The sequence below is a fragment of the Argiope bruennichi genome, chromosome 3, assembly GCF_947563725.1.
Source record: "Argiope bruennichi chromosome 3, qqArgBrue1.1, whole genome shotgun sequence".
NCBI classification, from domain to species: Eukaryota; Metazoa; Arthropoda; class Arachnida; order Araneae; family Araneidae; genus Argiope; species Argiope bruennichi.
The window spans coordinates 39,389,246-39,406,865 of NC_079153.1; the positions used below are offsets into that span (position 1 = coordinate 39,389,246).

A 17,620-nucleotide genomic window follows, 5' to 3' on the forward strand; every position below is an offset into this window, starting at 1 on the left:
GATTTCAAAAATGCTAAAATCTTTCTTTGCCAACTCTAATAAAATGAAAGTAATTAACAAAATTTTGTCAAAGGCCAATCCTGATATTATTGCATTAAACAAACATTTTAAAATACAAGAAATATGCATGTGAAAAATAAAAGTGGAATATGGAAAGAAAGTCACTTTTCTTATGAGTTAGTCCTTATGTATTTTATAAAATGAGAAACGTTTTTCAAAATTTATTGCATCAAAACTATCATACCAAGACATTAGTTTATATTTGAACATTATGAATATCAATCAAATTTGTAATAACAGTAATTGCGTTAGTAGATTTTAACATATGCCTTTTTAAAGCTTAGAGAATTTTGCAGATCTCTGTCAATAATAAAAGCAAGGAACAAATATTATGCTTGTTTATATTTTAATAACCACCAGAGACTAATTTTTATACGATAAATTTAAATAATCTTTGTTATTGCTTATTATATTAGAAATCATTTCTAACTCTGAAACAATTCATTTCTTTTGTCTTAATGAACTGGACCATAAATTTAATAATAATAATATTTTAAAATTAGGTTTATAAAAAAATCATTTTCTTCAAATTATCTTTTTCAATTGTATTCAGGAGTTAATACAAATGATTTTTAAGACGTTTTAAAAGCAGTACCTGCTAGAGTAGCAACTGGCGGAACTGCAATCTTGGGAATTGTACTTGTTCCGGATGTGTGGATAATTTCACCATTACTGATAGTTAAGTTGTACACAGGTTCACTTGACACAGCTGAGGAAGAATTCTGATTGATAGCAGTTGGCATATTTATTTTGGCCACAGTTTCATGTAACCTGATTAAAGGCAATTGTGGTGATGATAAACATGAAGCAGAAGTAGTCGCAACAGATGACGTTGGAGCCGCAAGTGCCATAGCATTGCAGGGCTAAATGCTTATTTCACACATCAGATAAGGTTGAACAAGCCTAAGAAAGTAAAATACCTATGAAAAATTTGATACTTACCTAGTACATAATATCAGAAAAAATTTTCATACAAATATTTCATGAAAAAATCAAACAATATCACAATTATGTGAAAAGGATTAATTTTTTTCACATAAAAATTACTTCGTATTAAAAAAAAACATAATGAATTTGAAAAGTAAATTGTTAATTATTGATTACATTATGCATATTCTATAAGAAAGAAAAATGTATAGAAGCAACACAATTAGTGAATTCATAAAATATCTTATATGTATTCAATTATTTTCACCACTTACAAACTATCAAAAGTGGATCTTGCTTTATAATTAGCCAATGCAAAATTTGTATTGGCTATTTATAAACATTATTATTAGAACTTCAATTAAACATTAACATTATTATTAGAACTTCAATAGTCATCATAAATTCAAATTAAGAAAAATAGATAATTTCTAAACCAGAAGCATCATCGTCATTTTAAAATGTAAAGATTTTTCATTAAAGTAAAATGTTAAAAATTTTATGAATAGAGATGTAATGGAATATATGAAAAAAATTGGTCCTATAAATCCAATCATGTTAAGATAATAAATGTTTTAGCAGTGATTCAGATTTTATTTCGATAACAAAGCATTACTTAGTACGTAAGATCAAAGCATTTTTAAATTTAAAGAGTTTTAGCAACAGAAAAAGGAAACTTGTAAATAAATAAAAGCACAAAATGTATTGTTTGTGAAACTTTTTAAACTTATATTACTTTATTTACTTATAGACCCAAAAACTTCTACAATAGATAGCTTATATTTATTTCTAAACAACATGTAAATTTACTGCCTGAAAATAAATAAACAAAACATTACTAATAAAAAATACAATGAGTACACCCATATTATCTGCTTGATTTTTTTTAGCAAATACAATTATCACCATCTATAATTTAGAAAAAAGAAGAAAAAAAGTCAGCATAATAGCTTTTAAGAAAATCTACAGGTATTTATATTGTTCAATAAAAAATAGGTTTTTAGTCCATTTTCTATTATAAATTTTAAAAACAGTATTCTGTATTACAGAATTTATTGATATTTCTATAGTATCATTTCAGTTAAATTGATATGCTACTCCTTTAAAAAATACTGCAATATTTGATAAATTTTTGGCTAATTTTATTCCATACTTATCTGTAAATTTTTAAAATTTAAATGGAATTAGATATTTTAATGGTTTATTAAAAAATTAAAATAATAATTTGGAAATATGAATGTTCTTTGATTAATAAAATTTATTTCTAATTATATAAAATGGAGTTTCATTCATTCATATATCGAACATAAATATCAACAAGATGAAAATGGAACTTTCCTTCCAAATGACATGAATTTTAAGATAAATTTTAGAAAATTAAATGGGAACATTAATTACAAGCTCACAATTAATGTATAACCTATTTAACTATAAAGTGACTGTTGATAATAAATAGTTCAATTTACAAACATTATATTTAGATACTTATATAGACAATATATATAATTAACAAAATTAACTGCGTAATTAATACACAACTACATATTAATAAAAGGCATAAAATAAGTTTAGATTTTATCAAGAAATAGAAATGCCTGTATTTAGGTGAAAAAATAATTAATTCTTTTAAAAATTATTAAATAATCTAAATATGTAATGGGCTTAAACAGAAAATCAAACAGAAAAAAAGGAACATTGCAAACAAACAGCTCACTTAATATTCAACAGACACATTTGTCCAATAACCTACAGTAACAAACATTAAAAGTTTAACAACATTTAAAAAAATATTTAAAGTATTTTTATTTTTACAATCAAAGTTCCTTATTACAATAAATAGTCTCCATTATTTTAAGAGATAACTGTATAATTTCATCAAGAGCAAAAAAGTATATGGAATTCTGTCAATTTTTTTAAAGAAATAAATATTAAACATTCATTTAATAAATAATTGTTCTATTTAAATCCCAAAAATGACCGCAAAAAAAAAGAACTATATGAGCAAAATGTAAGATGCAATATCTTTTCTTTTTTTTTTAATTTCCCAAATAAGTTTTTTCTTAAAAAATACCATGTAACATGAAAATTAAATAGCTTTAACTGAAAAAAAGAAATACGAATTTCACAATTAAAACAAAATGACAAAATTTATATTGTTTAAATAAATGATACAGGAAAAATTGCAAAAAGTATTTAATGAAAAACGATGAAATCTGTAACGACCGTACTAAGATTATGAATAAAAAAACGATAGTTGGCGCAAAGACTCAATCATGATGAAAACTAATGATAACTTTTAATAAAACATACCTCTTCATCAGTAGCGAAAATATGTTAATAATTTTTTGCTTATAATACATACAATAATAAATTCTATTTTTTTTCTGTCATCAAAATAAAAAAAATTCAAGGCTAAAAAAATTTTGTATTTATCACACAATTCGCATTCTTACGCGTCGCGCAAAATTCGGCAAGGTCACGTGGTATTCAGGATGGTTACTTCTCCACATGTTAAATATATATTCTAAATTTCCATATTTTCAGCAAAAAAAATCGATCGAAAATTCAATCTTATTATTACAAAAAAAATTTCACATAAATTTAGATCATAGCTTTGAAAAACATATTTGAGAGTAATTACGTTTAGCAACCACTAACATGGTCCGAAAGTTCAGAAGCCAACAGATATTTATTTCTGAGAATTAACAATGTCGAAAAATAAAGTCTCTTTGAACACTTACCTTCCCTCTCAAACATTACTTTTTCCTATATTTATTCGCAGATTTTAAAAAAAGATTTATTATAGAACGTTTCATAACACTGTGCTGTTCTATACACAGAATGTCCGCCATTTTATTTTCCTGTGCGCCGGCTCCATTCTATCCACCGGCGCCAATCCCTGCCTGCTTATGATTGGTTGCTAGAAAAACAAAAACTTCAAAAAAAATCGCTGCGCGACGTATTTTATGGTAACCATAGAGTTCGCTTGCCTAAAATGCCGTTTTCCAAAAAGGGGGGGGGGGGGGAATAAACAAGAACTTCTTAAATAGAAATACTACACGATTTAACTACACTTAAAATTTTCATTGTTTTAGTTGCTACTGATATATATAACTTCAGATAGGATGGGACATTTTAATATTCAAGCCAAACAAGCAAATCACAATTCGGGCAAGTTAATAATATTCATAATGCAAACGAGAAAAAGTAACTACATTTGATTAGAACATTTGCTACAATATTCTACCTTTTTTTTATTATTATTATTCCAACTTATTTTTTAATTCAATATTTAACTATATACAAAAAACACTCGCTAAATTTTAGAATAAAAATAATTATTTCGTAAATAAAGATAGTGTAAAAACAATATATTTCTAAGGAAATTAAGCAATCACAAATTTAATACATAAATTTGAGAAATGAGGCTTGATTTTAATTTGTGGAAAAAAGAAACTTACGTCATTAAAATTATACAAATAAATTAGTAAAAGAAAAATATATTTACATATGTTTTGAAACAACAAATTTATTCACTTGTTCTTTTCAAAAGAATAGCTAAAGAAACATTCAGATAAATAATCAAAGTTAAAAAGTGTCTTATTTTTCTTTCTTTTACAGTAAAGATGGTGAAAAATTTACATACTTGAATATGAAAATAATTCTGCACTTAAATAATACAATTTTTTTTTTAATTCTTACAAATTTAAAGCCGAAATTTTAAACAAAAATTCATACATAATGCAATGTTATTTGAAAAATAAAAGCAAACAATATATTGAAATTTGGAGTTAATTTCCTAATTTTCAATTAAATTTTAATGAATATCAATACTTATAATTAATTTAGATAATAATAAAGTTAACCAATCTTTAAAAAGAAAAGTTTGTTACTTTAAGCCAAGCAGAGAAACTTGAATTTACAGGAATATTATATAAAACTAAATGGAAATAATTATTTTGTTCATCAACAATTTCATTAAGTTAAATTCCAATACTTTCATAAGATTTGATAAAAATACTAAATCAAGAAACTCAAAACTAACAATAAATATAATTTTCTTGAAATTTCTTTATTTAATATTCTTTGCCTTTTATATAATTTTGCAGTATATTTTTAATGACTAAATAATAAGATTGCCTTTTGTTTTGTATGTAAAAATATTGGAGCAAAAAAAATGATAGCTAACAGGCAGAACTTTTAAATTTCCATACAGAATATAATAAGGAGCAGTTAAGAAATAAAAACTGCAAATAAGAATCTATGCATACACTATAGATAAAAGTAAAACATTCATAAATGATTCTATAAAATATTTTATCTCCAAATCCACATAATCCCTAAACTCTTAGTCAGAAACTCATTATTTATGTATACAAATCTTATTTCTCAAAAGGTTGCTTATTTAAATGTAATATGAAGAGATATTAGAATATAAAGTTTAAAAAAATAATCCATAGAATTTAATCATCATAGCTTTCAAATTTTCATATACAAGCTTGTTCCAGGAGTTTTAAACTCAGTTTACAACACCTACTCCAACTCTCCTTACAATTATTTGCACTGTCCGTTAAATGGCTCTTGATTTGTTGACATTTAGATTCGCTTACAAGATTAAAATATGATGATGCATAATGGGTTTTAAATATTTTATTTCTATAAAAATAATTGTGTATTAACATATCTGAACAAAAAAAAATTGAAATTACATATCAAATTCAAATACTGGGAAAACAAGCAGATCTCTTTCCTTCTTTTCCCAATTCATGAAAATTAATTTTTCAGTCAGTAAAACAGTAATGTTTCCAAAAGAACTATTCTATTTAGATATTGAAAAGGCAGGAGTCTTTCCAGTACTCTATTCTAATAATCCTCACAACATAAAATAATGATAATGATAACAAAACCCATATATTGAAATGATAAATATGTTTTTCAATCCAGGATACAAAATTCACAGTTTCACTACATTTCAACTAAATTTTCAACAAGTCACCATTAGTTAAAAAAAAATTAAAAAGTGGTTATTTTAATATATTTACATACATATATGTAAATGCCAATATCTTTATACGAAAAATTTATTAATATAGAATGCCAATGGTTTATGTAAATAATAGATGTCGAGATGTTATGAGAAGAGTTGGACAATAAAAGATTTCCAACCTACTGAATTATTAATGACTGAAAACATAGCATCCAGTTTAGAGAGCACAGAATAATATTCCATGGTGTCACTTTTTAAAATGGATAGAGATAGTTAAAATTAACAATAAAAAATGGTGAAACAGTTATTTATAAGTTAGAAGTAGCATTTGCCAGATTTGGCATTCCTGAAACAATAATCTGTGATAATGTACCTTTTAATATTTACCAATTTAGCATTTTTGAAAAAGAGGGAGATTGCACTCCACACAATTACTAAGGAGGAGAAAAAGAGGAATTGAAATTGTTTCTCCAAGTCTTCATAATATACAAAACAATGGAATGGCAGAAAAGACAACTGGCATAAGCAAAATAATTTTCAAAAATGTCTTTGAGAATGATCACAATCTACCTATTAGTTTGCTAGATTGCAATCTAATTACACATTAATAATAAACTCCTTAATCTTGAACTTTTGAAAGATATCAGCATCTATCTATTAAGAGGAGTGTCACAGAATGCTTGAGCTCAAGGTTCTTAACCTCCAGATATAATAGGTGAATAAAGTAACAGCGCAGCAATGAGATTACTTAGTAAGTGGCTGACCAAGACAAATTCAAAAACATTATTATTATGACAAATCATCAAAAATGCTAATTGAGCTCAAACCAACTGATAATATTGTTCTAAATGTATAGATAGAAGGATCTTAATTAAAATCAAAAAGTTATTCAAATTGTCAAAAATAAGATCACCAAGGTTATGATAGCAGTATATACTGGGCATTTATAAACTGGTTTGGCAGTTGTTACTGAGCATTCTCTTGCTATTTCTAATTTACTGCAAAATTATAAATGCACAAATATATGTCACTACAATATCAGATCGAAATATAAAGTAACCAAATTAATTAAATCATTATATATGTCATTAATTTATATTCATATTGTGAGTTGTTATTTGGTGAATATAAATAATATGTCTGTAATTATATAATGTATTGCTTAAGAATATTTTCAAAGTTAAAAAGAAAGGTATCATAAATGTATATATTTGAATGGCAAAATCTATGTTGAAAAACTTAATATTTCATAATGACACCAATCTACAGGACTAATAGATGCTGAGATGTAATGAGGAGAATTGAAAAATAAAAGATTTTCAACCAACTGAATTATTAATGACTGAATAACATAACATCTAATTAATAACTTATAATAAGATATTAGTTATTTTTAATTTTGGGAAACCTCAGATTTCTAATCTCACTATAGTGTGCACAATTTTAAACATTCAGATTTTATCAACATATAACAATTTTCTACAATTCTTTTTCTAATTTCATATAGAGCAGATATTCACAATACTTCACTGCTGTCTCTCGACAAATTATAAAAAACTGATTTTTCTCACATAAAACAAGATATGAAGAAAAATATTATCTCTATCAACATTATTTATAAAATCTGAAAAGGCATTAATGCAATATCAGCTATATTTAACATGTTAACTGACTGTTTAATAACGAAGGAAAAAGTTTTGATAAATCTAAAACTGAAATTTTGACAAGGCAAGAATTTTTTCTTTCAGGTTCTGCTTTTATGTTTTAATTCCTGAAAAGTGGTATCTACCAGTTTATCAAAGTAGGTAACAAGAAGGAACTCCTTTTTTGATTTCTAAGAGTTGATTTTATCTCAAATTGCTTATTCCAAAGGAAGTGTTCTTACTTACAAAATTTCAATAACTTAGATTTATCTCAAAAAAGAGGATGGACAGACAAAATTTAGAAAACATTTGAAAATATGAACATAAGGAACATGTTGTGGGATTGTCACTATTCTCAATCCCACAACATGTATTTACTAATTGTTGTTTTTTTAAAGTCAATATTTAAGAAACCAGAGTTAATATCAAAACAGCACTAGTCCTTTCTTCGTTGTAATTCCATCTATAAAATGCACTTTAATTGCATTCTTTATACTAAAAATAAATCTAAAAATATAAATAAAATAATACTAAAAATGTATTTTCTAAAAATTGTGTTCTAATTTATAATTTCTTAGAACCAACAAAAAAAACTAAATTATTTTTATTATTAAATTATTTTTTTTCAGTTTTTATAATATTCGAAGGATAAGTTTTAATTCCAATCTAAAATCTGAACAAAAGAACAAAGAACTCCATCACAATTAAATAATTTGCATCATAAATGCAAGTTAAAATTATAAAATAGCACATAGTGCAAAAAAGGCTGGCATATATATCTTTAAACTAATTCATTCTTTTCTAATGTAATGCCCCTTTGTATAACTTAGTACTCAATTTTCAATAGCTACAAATACTTAAACATAAAATCTCTATAGGATCTATGAAATAAAATCTTTTTAATACATCATTTGTTAATTTTGAAATATATATTTGTATAAACAAAGATATAACAAAATTATTACTTCTAGGAAATTTTTAAAGATATTTTTAATTATAAAACTGCTCTTAATAGATAGTATGGCACTACCGTGTTGAAATTTAAATGGTATCAGGCTTCAAATTTCCATTATAGTTATTTAATTTTTTTCATTTTTTAAACTGATTGAATTTCATGCAGATGTTCAAGAATTATGGGCATGTTTAACCTGAAAATCCAAGAATTGAAGGGTTTTTTTAAATAAATCACAACATATATAGCATTTCTTTTATTTTTCTACAGAAATAAATTTTGGTTAATTATCTGAAAAGTTCTATTACATAGAGAACACTACATCTTTGATTAAGTTTGAGTGTAAATTCCAAATGTGATTATTTTCATTTAAAAATTGGTCTTAAACTTTTCCACAACTAAATTAAAATCTTTAAAGATAATTACTTTTGAATATTAAAAACTGAAAAGCTGACTTACTAATGGAGCGTGAATGACATATGCTAATTTCATACTGCTACTGTTCGCAGTTTTGGGGAAATTTTTTATAAAAGACATAAAGACAAATTCAGGTATTATCTGTTTTATATCAATATATATGTTTATATCTTGTAATATAATTATATCATAGAAATTTACAAGCTAGGCCAATTCATCAAAAACATACTTCCATATGGATATTTTTTTTTAAATATTATTTTATCTAAATGCATTTTTATGCACTTTTTTTCTTCTAACTTAAGGCTACCAAATGATTATAATTTAAATGTGATTAAAAATTTAAATTATATGACAGATTAAATGCTTCAGACTCATTTTTAATTAAAAATATTTAGATATCCAAGTAATTGTTATTGATTACTCAACTTACTGCTACAATCATATGATAATATTAAGTTTTCACAATAGAGGGCAGAATTTTTTAAAAAGAATCATTAGATTCTGAACAATGTTAACATGCAAAATAAAATCAATAATTCTAAAAATTTTTTATCCTACATAGATAAGGGTCAGATAGATATATCAGAGGTCAAAATTAGAATGGAGTAATTTTGCATAAATACAAAATTTTCCATACTTAGACAATTATATTAAATTTAAAAACAAAGATTTAAGAACATTAAAATGACTTGTCAACAATTTTTTATGACTTTTAGTATCAACTGGCAACTTTATATACCTAGCATGTTTTTTATTTGTGGTAGGCAAATTATTTATACCATCAAATTTTTAACAGTAGCCTAAAAATTATATAGTAGTGAAATTTTAAAGTTAAGACTTTTGTTTTCTTTTTTTCTTTCTATCAGTAATAAAAAGTGAATATGTCTGTATGAATTCAGATGCTCAAAAGCTAATCTCTTTGACCAAGAACTATCAACCTTGGCATTTATATACTTTTAAGTAAAAATGGGTACCTTGGAGCATTTTTTTTTTGAAATGTTAATTAGGTGAAATATTAGTATTTTTCTGCAATAACTTCTAATATATTATACATAAAAATAATTTCTACCTGATCATAAAATTTTAAAATTTATCTTTTCAATAATATTATTTTCCTCCTTTTTATTTTTTGCTGTATAATTTTTTTTTTCTACTTTTAATAAATTTTTAAAACTATTTATATGTACTTTCATTTTTATATTTAATATTTATGGTGAAATTCATGTATACTGTTGCTATTAATATTTCATCCTGGCTTCAAGGAATAAGTTTTAGTATATAGTATGCTTTCAATAACTATTTTGAAATTTTGTTGGACTTGCAATTAAGGTTTAACTTCGGAATCAATCAATAATTTTTAATGCACTTAATTTTAAATATTGCTACTCATTCCTGTATTATAAGTAGATGTATAAAGTTATAGATAGCAAATTAGGGAAATGCAAAGCAAAATGAATATATATGGATAAATAATAAGTACTCACACTAAAATGGTATGAGCTAAATGCTTATCAAAATTTTTTCAAATTATTCTGCTGAGGAAACCATTAAGACTGAGTTACATAAAATATTTAATTGTAACTTCAAGCAATCTTTAATTCTGGTGAACCAATTGGTCACAAAGAGTGGCTAATCTATAATATACACAATTTTTCACAGTCTTAAATACAATATCAGCCTTTTTTCTTAATATTCAGATTTATATATAGCTATTCTTTTATCAGACTTATATAAATATTATTAAAATAATAATAATATAATTCAACATGAAAATGATTAAGGAAATTGATGAATAGGAGGAATTGAGGTTCTTCTATAAAATTTTTATTTAAAATTAAATTTAGATTTAACAAACTATATAACCAGACCAAATTTGTGTGGAATTTTGTAACATTAAAAGACTAAAATAAGTATTTAATTCCCTAGATTCTATACAAAGATTAATTGTTAATTCAAGCATGAACATATTAGAAGCTAAAGGCTGGAATTTTCGTTGTTTTGGAAAAAATTTACATAAGCGATTAGCTTTTTAAATTTATGTTCAATTTGGAGAGCAGCAAATGTGGTAGAAATAATATATATTCCTATTAATAAAAAAGTATAATGTGTATGCATGTGTAATAATATTCTTTAGAACAAATTGTTACACATGCAGATATCAAGTTTGGCAGAGATATATTTTGAAGTGCTGAAAAGTGCATATTGGAGCAATATTTTTAATATTTTAATTAATTAAAAATCAAGAAAAACTTTGATGCTCCCCATTAGTTGCAAAAATATTATTTGTTTAATACAAAACAAATTTAGGCCATATTAAAATTTTAAAAATTGTCTTTTTAATGATTCCATTTTATTAGTGGTTCTTTTTTATTTAATTCTAATTAACTTTTAAAAATTTATTTAAGCTTATTTTACAACAATATATTTCACAGTTGCAAAGAAACTCTAATTTCTTATATTGTTATTATTGACATTTGATGCTAGATACTTCTTCCATGGTTGATGATGAAAAGTATACAGAGACAATTTACTTTTCTATGATGAATAGTTTTCTTTTAAAAGTATGATTTTAATAAATTTTTGGAAACTTTGTTATATTAATAATCAAAATGTAATTTCATGCATAAGCAAACATGAAAAATGTTTACAGTATATCCATTTTTAAATAGTTACAGCTTGAAAGTTTTTGTATTGGTCCAAATTTAATCACTTGAATTTCGAAGCTTAAATTTTATGTGAAATGATAGACAATTAGGAAGATGCATAGCACAGCGAACAGAATGGTTTTAAAATAGAATGTTTTACATGTTTAACAAAATCTGAAAATACTTCATTAAGGAAACCATTAATAAGTTACAGAAAATTGAAAATTTTAGCAACCCTCAACCTAGCACACCAAATGGTGTACCAGAGGCAGTTAATATTCTTTTAAAACTAAGACTGATATAAAACATTTATGTAGGAAAAAATCTTAAATAAATTTTATTTAAAAATTATTTTCAAAATGGAAGAAAAATTTTCTCCCTTCATTCTTATTAAGAAAAAGTTTTCTTATTTAAAAATTTTTGATTCATACCTTCTATAATATTTGCATTGATGATAATACTCAGCAAATTCACCAAATATTTTAACAATTTTAAAAGCTACTTACATTTTTCATCTGTATTTAACATTTTTTTTTTTTTTTTATCTTTTGTTAGATGTTTGTTCCTTTTGAACTATCACACATCTCTCATTTCTTTTTAATTATATTTTAAATGTGTCATTAATTCCATTATCTTAAAAATTTTACTGGTATCAATAGTTTTATATTTTAATATGGGATTGGAACATTTTTATCAAGTTTGGCTCTTGTGCTAAAAAACACTAAACAACCAATCAACCTTTACTTAAAAAAAACAGCTAGAGAAACTTTTTCACGATAAACAGAAATTATTATTGGTAATAATGTATTTTAAATTAGAACAATAAAAACTTTACAGTTAACAAATAATGTCATTTATCATATATATTTAATAGCTCAAATTTTGTTAATATTGTCATTCCATTTCTTTTACAAAATATAAATATCAGTTCAAACCAATGAAAATAGCATTAATCCAATATAGAATATACAAATAAAACTTCATGTCATAAAATATTAGGCATAAATTTTGGCTACTTCCATAAAAAGAGAAAAATATCCAAAAAAAGTTATCACATTCATGTACAATTCTCATTCATGTAACAGCAGGGAAGTTAGTTTATCAAACTTTTGAATCAAAATTGTTAAAATATGACAGTAAGAATATTGTACTTAATGTACTTAAGTACATTAACTGAATTATAATTATAATAGTTAAACAAATCAGAGAAAGGTAGATAGTAAAAAGAGACATTTTGAAAAAAAAAAATGCCACACAAAAACAATCACAATGCTTACAAATCAGTCATTCTGCAAAATATTTTTGCTAAAGAAAGTATTTTAAATTTAAAACTGTTAGTAGAATTACAGTTTAAATACTGATCATAATAAAATCATCACTTAATTCAATTTTTCTAATAATAATAATTTATCTAGTTTGCAATAATTCCAGTTAAATAAATCTTTCTTTTCTTTAAATTCATTTAGGTAGCCTTAGTGAAAGTGAATTCTATCACACTTATTATGAACAAATAATAACACGGATGATATTATCCTCAAACTTTCGATGAGCATGTAAGAAATTATATAAAAATGTAATTTTTAATATTGATAACTATAATTGAGAAATGTTATTCTTTGATGAAATTGATACATGGAATTTTTTCTTTAGAAACTGATTTATCAATAAACTGATAGGCACTCACTATTGAATTACAATGCAGCTGTATGCTTTAAGTGAAATTTAATGTTAATATTTTTAAATCTCATTTTCAGTCACTTCATATCAATGTAATCAAACATTAAACTTTACATCATCTTTATTAAATCAAATATTCAACTTTACATCCAACTTTAGATTATGTATGGGAAAAATTAAGATATCTTTGAAGATGAGAAATATGAAAAACGCTTTCTTGTAGTTAAAATAAAAGCAAATAAAAAATTGAAAACACACCTCAAAGATGACAATTTTTCAAGGTATTAATGAGTTTCACAAGGATCTTCCAAAAGGCAATATGAGTATCAGCAATATCTGTCAAAAATATTCTTCCTTAGTAGAAATATTCCACTAAAAATAAAAAAGAGAAATAATTAACAGTTACATGTTTCATCGATTTGAAAATTTTTTAATAATATTACATCTACATGAAGAATTGCTTACAATTATACAATAAAGTCTGTTAGCCTATCATATGCAAGAGAAATAAAGCCCTCGTTTGTTTCACAAAGTTTTTAAATTTATAAAAAGCTTAAAAATTTTAGCTTTACAAACAGATTTTTCATATTCAGATAAGATTTAATATAACATATTTTAACATAATTTAAAATATATTTTAAAAAGAGAAGACAGTCATTTATTCCTATTAAACTACCACTTCTAAAAAAGATTTTTTATTTATATAAATACTTTTTCAACAAAAACGAGAAAATCAAATATTTGAAAACATTTATTGATGTATATTTAAAAAGTGAAAAAAAAATTCTGATAAAAATAATTATAGAAAAAAATTATCAGAAAGCACAAAACAACTTTTTAACAATGAAATTTTAAAATAAAAACATTTAATATTTTTTACTACATATATATTTATATATATACAAAATGTACTCTCAGAAAGTTGAGACAAACTTTAAATAAAATGTTCAGAGAATATAAGCAATGTTAAATTTTTACACAAAAATTATAATGTATTTTTCAAGGTAGCTCAGTATTCATTTCAAAAATTATACATCTGTTAATATTTATTCTTATGAAAACCAAAGTAAGTCAAGTTAAGTATGCCCCTACCAATAAAATTATAATACATAAAAAAAAAATTCAAATAAAGTGATATGAACAGAGAATATTTTGAAAGATATTTATTATTTTTTCAAAATTTATTTTAAAAAAACTTGGATTAAACTTTTATCCGAGTTGCGTAACTTTTAAAAATATGGCTTGAAATTGTAGACATAGCAATTACTTTCAATATTCTGTTTGGCCTATGTTACTGCAATTGCTGATAAAAGAAAAACTGCAGTAAATGATTATTGAATTCAACAATCAAAACAAAGTGAAAAGTTAATCTTTTCAATAAACTAACAAATGATACGGCCAATCGCAGATTGTAATTAAGTACACTTAAAGAGACGATTCCAAACAAAAAAAAAAAAAAGTTTAACAAAATTTTGTAGGAAGACACGCGCTTTTCGCGCAATATGATACATAATAAAATCCAACTTTTATGAAAGAAAGAAACAAAATTATTACCTTGCTTCTTTCTATGTTAAAACTTCTAATGCGTTTTTTCTTCAAAGAATTTTTGAATTCAATCAAATAAATTTTAAATGACCTATTGATGAAATCCTGCACTCGCAGATAACAAACAGTAATGTTTCTGACCGCTATCTAAATCCGAATACTAAAATAGAACTGACATCCGAATTCTCAAGCAACTCGTTCTATCCACTTAATGCTAGGAATATGTTTAGAAGCCACGAGAGAATTCCACCTTGCTTTCGATCATTTTTTCCCCACTGACACAATACATACATGTGAAAATAAACGGCACAAAATTTTGATTGATGATTCTATTTTTTTTTATATTTAATATCATTTTAAATTATTAATTTTTCTTGTTTGAATGAATTTAATGGAACAAAGTTAATTTCTATATTTGCATTATTTTATACTGAGAAACTTTCTAAAAGTATTCAATCATATATATTCAGCTAATTCTTCCTCAAAGATAGATTTTTGAATTTTATTTTAATATTCATAACTATAAATTAAGTTTTGATATTAGACTATTTGAAAATGCTTTTTAATTCAAAATAAATCATATCATTATTAAAAATAATGTGGTTAAAATAAAAAAGAACTCTCTAAAACTAAAGAAAAAAATAAACTGAACCATTTTTATAAGAGTCCAATATTGTCTTCGAAATTAGCAGGAATAAATAATTTTGTAATCTTAATGCTCAAAAAGAAATATATTACAGATAATTTAACAAATCCATGACAAGATAACTGATGCAAGATCAAATTTCAATTTTCAACATAAAATTCTATTGAAATGTTTACTCACAAGGAATGTTTGAAAAAATTATTCTTCTTTATAAAAAATAAATAAAATAAAATATTGAAGCTATATTGGAGTGGAGTATTCATACAAATGTTTTGCGATTTTAAAATTATTATTTATATCATTCCTTTTTTTACTCCAAATGATAAGTATATGAATAAAAAAAGAGCAAAATTTGCATAAAATCTACTTTATAAAGAAATACAGAATTGCTTAATTAATTATTTATTTCACTGATATTATACCTAATAAAATGTTTTTAAATATACAAAAAATGAAATGCTAATTATTTATATTTTGATTTTAACACTCTGAAACTAAATTCAAAGAATATTTAACTCATATCTTTAAAATAAGTTATTAATTGCTTGATAAATATATATCATTATAGTGATCTAGTTAATGCATATTTGAAAAATATTCTGAATTTTTATACAAACATGATTTTTTTATATGTAGGTAATATTATATTTATCGGCTTATATTGTTAATGATATAGTACTCACAATATACTACAAAATGATCATTTTGATATTAATATTTAGTTCAGTATATCTAAGACTTTTTCATAGAAATATAAACAATTTAGAATGGCAACTAAAATTTTTAATAACTTTAGGGAATAAAAATCTGCATACAGAAGTTATATATCATATATGTCATCCATTGCAGGTGTGAAAATATTCAGAAAAAAATTGCATATGAATAAATTAAGAAAAAAAATTTAATATATTTTCAGTTATAATGAAATATATATATTCTATAAAATTCAGTTGATCTGCATTGAAGAGAATATATTTCAGAAGTATATTTGCTTTTTATAAAGCACATTGGTTGAATTTGATGTTCTTTTATACTAAATTTTTGATAATTTTCAATAGTTTTAATATCTCTAAACCTTAAAACATGATCATGCAGTTATTCCATTATTTTACAAAATATCAACAAAACATTCACTCTGACAAAATATGTTTCAAGATTTCAGGACTGAATTATCAATTTTTATTTTATATGAAGATACAAATTAAATATAGCTTTGTTTTCTATATTCTAAATTATGTTTCAATAAATAATCTTAATTCTATTTTTTTGAAAATTTATCTGTAAAATAATACAACCAACAAATAAATCTAATTAGTGTATAATTGAAACTGTAAAGTAAGACTGATGCAAGTAAAACTCTTGCACTCAGCTTGCGATATAGTATATGTGGGCATAAAAGAATTTGATTTTAGTTATACAAATAATTCATACTCCTCTTTAAAAAAAATAATAATTTTGTAAAATGTAATTGTAAATATAAATTTGAAAAGTTATATTTTATTATTAATAATTGTAACAATTAAAAATTATCACAAAATTAGCATCATAAATAAGAGACTTAAATTAATTAGTATATTATTTTTTGATTATTCATTTCATTAAATTCCAGAAATTAATAATGAACTACTTATTAAATGATTATTTAATACTAGATACAAAAAACATTTAAATATTTTTTTAAAAAAACTGCTTTAAAAAATTTATTTGATATCAGGATCCTAATTCTAAAAGTATCCAGATCTAAACGTGGATCCGAAGCCTAATCTATTTATTTGAAGTGAACGTTCCCGTCCAGCAGCAGTAACAAATTGTATTTCAACATCAATGCGCAGTAGATCTGAGCATATAGCTGTTCTGGTCATCTTCTGTTCCTCCCCTAAATATCGCCGAAGAGTTCCCGCGCTTAATTAATAATACATAATATAGGATTTTCAGATGCTTCTGGTCAACTTATCTGCCCTAAAACTTCCATAACTTTAAATGAATTTGCATTACTGATCAAAGAGAAAGTGTACACAGTTTTACTTAAAAACAGATAGTATCTTCTAGGCTTAGTATTTCAAATACAAGCGTAACGTTTGAAAAGAGCCTTTTTTTTATTTCATATATATAAATGTG

The 17,620-nt window shown here is 23.9% G+C and overlaps 1 protein-coding gene across 3 annotated transcripts in view; it reads right to left on the reverse strand.

Moving 5' to 3' along the window:
- LOC129963178 (lethal(3)malignant brain tumor-like protein 1) overlaps window positions 1-14,980 on the reverse strand; it is a 47,291-nt gene extending 32,311 nt beyond the window's left edge. The window contains exons 1-3 of one of the 3 annotated variants that reach the window (XM_056077328.1): window positions 14,866-14,980; window positions 13,570-13,683; window positions 656-963 (exon numbers count right to left, since the gene is read on the reverse strand). In XM_056077328.1, coding sequence (XP_055933303.1) covers window positions 656-911 — 256 coding nt within the window. In that variant the 5' untranslated portion in view covers window positions 912-963; window positions 13,570-13,683; window positions 14,866-14,980. Of the gene's footprint in view, window positions 1-655; window positions 964-3,297; window positions 3,410-3,728; window positions 3,869-13,569; window positions 13,684-14,865 lie in introns of those variants that run through there. The other 2 variants (XM_056077329.1, XM_056077330.1) reach the window with 2 other exon arrangements.
- Between the last annotated feature and the right edge of the window lie 2,640 nt (window positions 14,981-17,620).